This window comes from Pinus tabuliformis, chromosome X (assembly GCF_031772625.1).
Source record: "Pinus tabuliformis cultivar Carrire ecotype Pingquan chromosome X, CPIR1, whole genome shotgun sequence".
NCBI classification, from domain to species: domain Eukaryota; kingdom Viridiplantae; phylum Streptophyta; class Pinopsida; order Pinales; family Pinaceae; genus Pinus; species Pinus tabuliformis.
In genome coordinates this window covers 754,205,979-754,214,393 of record NC_142308.1, presented here as the reverse complement: position 1 = coordinate 754,214,393, position 8,415 = coordinate 754,205,979, and the positions used below count along the sequence as shown (strand labels likewise).

At 36.6% G+C, this 8,415-nt stretch overlaps 1 protein-coding gene and 1 pseudogene across 2 annotated transcripts; both read left to right on the top strand.

Moving 5' to 3' along the window:
- Positions 1-802: 802 nt before the first annotated feature.
- On the top strand, positions 803-3,623 carry LOC149142070 (glutathione S-transferase L3-like; annotated as a pseudogene). Its single transcript, XR_016265091.1, has 9 exons — positions 803-885; positions 1,001-1,059; positions 1,158-1,243; positions 2,276-2,374; positions 2,605-2,716; positions 2,825-2,901; positions 2,992-3,099; positions 3,235-3,312; positions 3,452-3,623. The product of XR_016265091.1 is annotated as a glutathione S-transferase L3-like (transcript).
- Positions 3,624-3,783: 160 nt separating this feature from the next.
- LOC149142069 (glutathione S-transferase L3-like) lies at positions 3,784-6,729 on the top strand. The gene is made up of 10 exons (XM_089451394.1): positions 3,784-3,835; positions 3,974-4,136; positions 4,252-4,312; positions 4,411-4,494; positions 5,535-5,633; positions 5,864-5,975; positions 6,084-6,160; positions 6,251-6,356; positions 6,493-6,572; positions 6,712-6,729. The coding sequence occupies exons 1-10, from the start codon at positions 3,784-3,786 to the stop codon at positions 6,727-6,729; spliced, it is 852 nt and encodes a 283-aa protein (XP_089307520.1).
- Positions 6,730-8,415: the final 1,686 nt, after the last annotated feature.

The following is an 8,415-nucleotide window of genomic DNA, read 5'->3' as shown; positions in this document are numbered from 1 at the left end:
GGGATCTTCCGAGTGGTAAAGTTGCCTCGGACCTCAATGCTCCTTTGATTGGAAGAAACCTTAGAGCACTTGGATTTAGGGTCAGGGAATCTGTCGTTTTTGGTCTGAATGCAGGGCTGGGATACTTGCTCATGTTAGCAGTGATGTCTTTCAATGGGGTTTTTTTTATAGCTGTGATCCTGGGGTTTGTTGTTGGGTATTTCTTCTTGCCATGGGGAAGGCAAAGAAGAAAACATTGAAAGTCCATGTGGGTTCTTGTGAACTTCATGATCATTTTATATTGTTGTTTTTTTCTTTATGCTTTCAGTTGCGGGAGATATGACCCTACTGTTCAAGGGCTGGAAGACTCAATCATGGCTTGGTTACTCGCTTATCCTTGTTGTTGTTTATTTTTTTTGTTTTTTTCTTTTGTATTTCATGAGTATATTGTCAATATACGGTCTCATTTCAAGGGGATTTCGAGTGGTAAAGCTCCCTCGGACCTTAATGCTTCTCTGACTGGAAGAAAATTGGCATCGTTGATGGAATATTATGGGTTGTGGAGATTATCAGTGGAAACATCGTAACTTTGTCAATATTCCATGGTAATAGGAAGCATAGAGATCTAAAGGAAACAATCATGTATGTAGTAAGGTCTCTCAGAATACTACAAGGGGTGGTTTGAAAACGGCTACGATGATGACCAAAACACTGCAACCAGGTTAAGATGGTAGCACTGTAAGTCACTACATTGTCTGATTATATATTTAATTTATTATATTAAAACTTGTACCTGATTTACCAAAATATTTTCCATGGCATCATGTTTCTCGACTGCAGCTATGCAATTCCACCCACTCTCATGTCCAAATCAGAGCCTCCTCCATTGTTTGATGGAACGACCAGGTGGGTAGCTAAATTTTTATCATTACTGTATCTAAATCATCACTTTCTGTTGGAATGTGTATACTATCATACTCTGTTTAGCGATTAAATACTGAAATTGATCTGGGGTTTGCAGATTGTATATCAGTGTGACATGCCCATATGCCCAGTGAGTTTGGAGTACCGGGAACATCAAGGTTTTTATCATGTTTATCCCCTATTTTGTGTGGGTATATCTTCTATTGATATAAGATACCATTATGCAATGACTGAAACGATTGAAAATAAAATGCAAGGTCTTAGTGAGATTCAAATAGTTACGATTGATTTGCAAGACAGACCAGCATGGTACAAGGAGAAAGTTTATCCTCCGAACAAGGTTGGCTCTTGTTCCTATGTTTATCTAATTTTATTTTTCTTTTAGTTACTCAGGGGTAGTTGGATCCGCTATTTGGGTCATGTTTTGATTGCTATGTAATTAGGGCACGTAGTGTAACAACTTTGTTACTAGTTTATCCTCCGAACAAGGTTGGCTCTTATTTCTATGTTTATCTAATTTTATTTTTCTTTTAGTTACTCAAGGGCAGTTGGATCTGCTATTTGGGTCATGGTTTAATTACTATGTAATTAGGGCCTCTAGTTTAAAATTTTGTTATTAGTTCTCATCTTGAACCAAGTAGATGCAAAAGAGAAATTATATGGGTTGGTCCTCGTTTCACCTTAGCTCAGGTAAAAGGGAACACGCTTGCACATTAACAAGTAGTCTAGAAACCTTTTGCTAATTGATAGAGTATATTGTTTGGCTCAGTAGGTTTGATCTATGACCAAGTAAATTGGGGTGGGGATCATAGGGTTATTGCATGAGCTGGATAAGGTTATTACCTTGCCAAATTTGGGGTCTATCTTGCCACAAACCCAAATCTTTTAATATATGTGCATTGTGTTGGCCACAAATTAGTATGTTGACAGATGCAACTTGAATCAATAAGTGATTTATGAGAGAACATATTGTTGCTTAAGGTTCAGATGGAACTCCAAGCTTAAGATCCACACACTTCTCACTGTGTCCTGATAGGTTTGAAGCTTAGAGTTCAAATGCTATTCCAAGTTTATGAACCATCCCCTCACTGTTGCTTGAGAGGTTGCAATGAGTTTTTGATCATCACAGTTTTAGCTTTTTACAATTTTGGCATGGAATAAGAAAGACCAACACATATTTGGGATTTCTTTTAACATTCCTAGTCAGCTAGGAAGACCTATTTCTTGTGTGTTTTTGTGTGATCATCACTAATCTTTCAAGCAAGGAACGTGCAGAAATAGAAGTTCCAAATGTCAAATGTTAAAAAAGGGCCAAATGTATGCAAGATATAGAGCGGAACTTGCAAATAACTCACTATTTTCAATTTTTCAGGTTCCTTCTCTTGAGCACAATGGCAAGGTCACATGAGAGATTCTGGATTTACTTGACTATCTCGAGAACAACTTTGAAGGACCTAAACTTTTTCCCACGGTATGTGTTACCCTACATGAATATTGTTAATTTAGGTCACTAGCTAAATCAAAGTGTCTCAATGGTCAGGGACTTCGTATTTGTCAATTTTAGTTTATAATGTTGAAGCCGTTAGAGACTTTTTCAGGGAAGCAGGGTAGGGTTGGAATGTGAGCTGTAATACCTTTAGGAGTTATTGTCTAGCTTTACTGCCAGAGTCTATGCTCTATAACTTTCTTGCCATTAAACAGGATCCTGCGAAGAAAGAGGCTGCAAATGAGTTACTGAAGTATACAGATACTTTTACAAAAAATGCATTCATCGCTTTGACCAAGCCGGATTCTGAGACTGCACAAGAAGTTGGTAAGAACAATTTTTCAGAAGCCATCTCATACATTTGAATAAGATGTCTTATATTCAATGGATTATGAAGAGTGTGGATTAATATAAATGCACTTCCCATCATGACAGGGCCTGCTCTTGATTATTTGGAAAATGCTCTCGGAAAGTTTTCTGACGGGCCTTTCCTTTTGGGTCAATTCAGTGTGGTACGCCATCTTTATATGTTGTTTTCCATTTGACCTTATATTATATTATGATCCCAATTGACAATTTAGAGATGTATACCATCACTGCAGGTTGACATTGCATATGGTCCTTTCGTTGAAAGATTTCATGTTGTGTTTCCTGCATTAAAGAATTATGATACCACAACTCGTAGGCCGAAACTATCGAAATGGATTCAGGCAAGTTAAAATTATCTTTTATTTGCATTACTCCCTATTTCCAGCGGGGTGCAAAAATGATTGGTTTTCGATTTTTATAATACATTTTGTGGTTATCTGATAAAAATGCTTAATAGTATTCTGCCTTGAATACAGGAATTATATAAGGTTGAAGGATATGCGAAAACAGTATCCGATCCCGAGTTAATTGTTGAAACATACAAAAGGATACTGGTAGCTTGATTCTAATGATACATACTGTGCATAAAGTTGATTCACAATGCATCTTTTATACATTTTTTCTTATATTGCATTGCCCAGGTGTGAAATGATATAAAAGATCTTAAACTCATTTATCTTTGTTGTTATGCAGGCTAATTATGCAAAATAACTGTGATGGCGGGATGTAGAAATGATCGAAGGCTGCCTACATATAGTACAATAAAATCTATTGGATAGGAGAAATTATGTTTATATTTGTAAAAGAGAACTTGTAATAATTTTTGTAGTTGCAAAAGTTTTAATGATACATACCACTGTCCATACGCTGGAATGTATGGAATTAATAGTATTAATAAAATTAATATGTTAAATATATCAATGTCAATCTACGGTCTCGTTTCAAGGGGATTTCGAGTGGTAAAGCTGCCTCGGACCTTAATGCTTCTCTGATTGGAAGAAAATTGGCATCATTGATGGACTATTATGGGTTGCGGAGATTATCAGTGGAAACATCTAACTTTGTCAATATTCCATGGTAATAGGAAGCATAGACATCTAAAAGAAACAATCATGTATGCAGTAAGGTCTCTCAGAACACTGTAGCGGGTGGTTTGAAAATGGCTATGATGACTACCAGAACACTGCAACCAGGTTAAGATGGCAGCACTATAAGTCACTACATTTCTTGATTATATATTTAATTTATTATATCCAAACTTGTACCCGATTTACCAAAATACTTTCTGTGGCATCGTGTTGCTCGATTGCAGCTATGCAATTCCACCTGCTCTCACATCCAAATTGGAGCCTCCTCCATTGTTTGATGGAACGACCAGGTGCGTAGCTAAATATTTATCGTTACTATATCTAAATCATCACTTTCTGTTGGAATGTGTATACTATCATACTCTGTTTAGCGATTAAATACTGAAATTGATCTGGGGTTTGCAGATTGTATATCAGTGTGACATTCCCATATGCTCAGCGAGTTTGGAGTGCCAGGAACATCAAGGTTTTTATCATGCTGATCCCCTATTTTGTGTGGGTAGTTCTTCTATTGATATAAGATACCATTATGCAATGACTGAAACGATTGAAAATAAAATGCAGGGTCTTAGTGAGATTCAGATAGTTACGATTGATTTGCAAGACAGACCAGCATGGTACAAGGAGAAAGTTTATCCTCCAAACAAGGTTGGCTCTTGCTTCTATGTTTATCTAATTTATTTTTTTTTTCGTTACTCAAGGGTAGTTGGCAGTTGGATCCGCTATTTCGGTCATGGTTTGATTGCTATGTAATTAGGGCCAGTAGTGTAAAAACTTTGTTATTAGTTTATCCTCCAAACAAGGTTGGCTCTTGTTTCCATGTTTATCTAATTTTATTTTTCTTTTAGTCACTCAAGGGCAGTTGGATCCGCTATTTGGGTCATGCTTTAATTGCTATGTAATTAGGGCCTGTAGTGTACAAACTTTGTTATTAGTTTCTTATCTTGATCCAAGTAGATGCAAAAGAGAAACTAGATGGGTTGGTCCTCATTTTACCTTAGCTTAGGTAAAAGGGAACATGCTTGCACATTAACAAGCAGTATAGCAACCTTTTATTAATTGATAGAGTATTCTTTTTGGCTCAGTAGATTTGATCTATGACCAAGTAAATTGGGGTGGGGATCATAGGGTTATTGCATGAGCTGGATAAGATTATTACCTTGCCAAATTTGGTGTCTATCTTGCCACAAACCCAAATATTTTAATATATGTGCATTGTGCTGGCTACAAATTAGTATGTTGTCAAATGCAACTTGAATTGATAAGTGATTTATGAGATAACATACTTTTGCTTAGGGTTCAGATGCAACTCCAAGCTTAAGATCCACACAGTTCTCACTGTGTCCTGATAGGTTTGAAGCTTAGAGTTCAAATGCTACTCCAAGTTTATGAGCCATCCTCTCATTGTTGCTTGAGAGGCTGCAATGAGTTTTTGATCATCACGGTTTTAGCCTTTTACAATTTGGGCATGGAATAAGAAAGACCAACACAGATTTTGGATTCCTTTTAACATTCCTAGTCAGCTAGGAAGACCTATTTCTTGTGTGTTTTTGTGTGATCATCACTAATCTTTCAAGCAAGGAACGTGCAGAAATAGAAGTTCCAAATGTCAAATGTTACAAAAGGGCCAAATGTCGGCAAGATATAGAGCGACACTTGTAAATAACTCACTATATTGAATTTTTCAGGTTCCTTCTCTTGAGCACAATGGCAAGGTCACAGGAGAGAGTCTGGATTTACTTGAGTATCTCGAGAACAATTTTGAAGGACCTAAACTTTTTCCCACGGTATGTGTTACCCTACCTGAATATTGTTAATTTAGGTCATTAGCTAAATCAAAGTGTCTCAATGGTCAGGCACTTCGTATTTGTCAATTTTAGTTTATAATGTTGAAGCCGTTAAAGACTTTTTTAGGGAAGCAGGGTAGGGTTGGAATGTGAGCTGTAATACCTTTAGGAGTTATTGTCTAGCTTCACTGCCAAAGTCTATGCTCTATAACTTTCTTTCCATTAAACAGGATCCTGCGAAGAAAGAGGCTGCAAATGAGTTACTGAAGTATACAGATACAGTTACAAAAAATGCATTCATTGCTTTGACCAAGACGGATTCTGAGACTGCACAAGAAGTTGGTAAGAACAATTTTTCAGAAGCCATCTCATACATTTGAATAAGATGTCTTATATTCAATGTATTATTAAGAGTATGGATTAATATAAATGCACTTCCCATAATGACAGGGCCTGCTCTTGATTATTTGGAAAATGCTCTCGGAAAGTTTTCTGATTGGCCTTTCCTTTTTGGTGAATTCAGTGTGGTACGCCATATTTATATGTTGTTTGCCATTTGACCTTATATTATATTATCATCCCAATTGACAATTTAGAGATGTATACCATCACTATAGGTTGATATTGCGTATGGTACTTTCGTTGAAAGATTTCATGTTGTGTTTCCTGCATTAAAGAATTATGATACCACAGCTGGTAGGCCGAAACTATCGAAATGGATTCATGCAAGTTAAAATTCTCTTTTATTTTCATTACTCCCTATTTCCAGTGAGGTGCAAAAATGATTGGTTTTCGATTTTTATAAATAGATTTTTTTCTTATGTGATAAAAATTCTTAATAGTATTCTGCCTTGAATACAAGAATTACATAAGATTGAAGGATATGCGAAAATAGTATCCAATCCCAAGTTAATTGTTGAAACGTACAAAAGGATACTTGTAGCTTGATTCTAATGATACATACTATGCATAAAGTTGATTCACAATGCATCTTTTATACATTTTTTCTTTTATTGCATTGCCCAGGTGTGAAATGATATAAAAGATCTTAAACTCATTTATCTTTGTTGTTATGCAGGCTAATTATGCAAAATAACTGTGATGGTGGGATGTAGAAATGGTCGAAGGCTGCCTATATATAGTACAATAATATCTATTGGATAGGAGAAATCATGTTTATATTTGTAAAAGAGAACTTGTAATAATTTTTGTAGTTGCAAAAGTTTTAATGATACATACCGTTGTCCAGACGCTGGCATGTATGGAGTTAATAGTTATTAATAAAATTAATGTCTTAAATATATCAATGTGTTTATTTTATATATATATATATATATATATCAATAGAATGTGTTTATTTATGCTGTAAGGCATTCCCTTTTGAAAACCATTTCCCAAATTGCTATTGTGTCTCTATCTGTGGCTTTAGATCTGAATTTAGACGATTAAAGTTTTTTGTGCCCTTAGATTAATAATTCGTTAAATTGTTATGGGACACAATTATAACAAAAATGCATACCTTCGTGGAGCAGCAGTCTTACTGGTTCCATTTCGCTCTACTGCTTCTTCCACCCTGACCTCTTTTCGATAAAAAACACCTACATTTTGATCAGAAACAACTACTGTTGGAGCTTTAACTGCTTGTGTTGGATCGACTGCTTTTGGAATTACTGGTTGTGCCTTTGCTTCTATATACCATGCTATTGCTTCGTTGATATATGACTCTACTACTGTGCCTATCTCTGCTACTGGTTCAATGGGTGAAACTGCTGAATCAACAACTGAATCACGAGAACGAACTGCTGCAGTTGGTACTGGAATTGCGGATGAACTTGGCTACTCTGTGAAAATGGACAACTGGGTTATCAGCAAATTTATTTCATATTACCTAAAGTCTCCCTTGCCCATGCTTACCTACAGCTCCATATACCCTAAGAGAAAATGTGGGAGGGATGAGAAGATTATGCACCGTTATGCCTAGAAAGTGCAAAGGGAAGATCTTGAAACTGTTGTGGGTTTGCTTCATTCTTTTGGAGAGAGTAGCAGTCACATGCAAGATGGGTTGCTCTGTGAGAATGGACAACTGGGTTATCAACAAATTTATTTCATATTTACCTAAAGTCTCACTTTCCGAATGCTTGGCTATAGCTCCATATCCCCCAAGAGAAAATGTCGGAGGGACGAGCAGATTATGCGCGACTATGCCCAGAAAGTGCAAAGGGAAGATCTCGAAACTGCTGTGGGTTTGTTCATTATTTTGGAGAGAGCAGCAGTCACATGCATGATCTTTTTTGGGAACCTAAGAGTGGCCACTGTGTTAAAAGCCTCTAAATTATGCAGGAAAAAACTAGACAATATGATTGGATCACAGTTGGACAATGCTACATTGGATAACATATTGATTCCTGCACCTTGGGGATGGGTTGCCTCTATGATGTGGATCTTGTTCTCAGATATGTGTAGATTTTCTTCATGGATCAAGTGATGGTTTTTGTGCCTGAATTGCGCATGGGCACCGCCGAGCCCACTTTTGGCATTTTCTACTAGTGTCGGCTAAAGAGGGTGGGTAGCCTCATGAACAAGTATATTACAGAGGTGGCCCCCGATGTCAATCTCAAGCCCTACAAATTCAAATTGCTTCTTGAGTCATTGACAGATAATGCCATTGATTCCTATGATGTGCTTTATAGAGCCTTGAATATGTATCTTGAGGTAAGCCCTAGATGGATTCTTTAAAATAGACTCTTTAATATTGCCTCCATAGATACAATTTGTTTTTCTT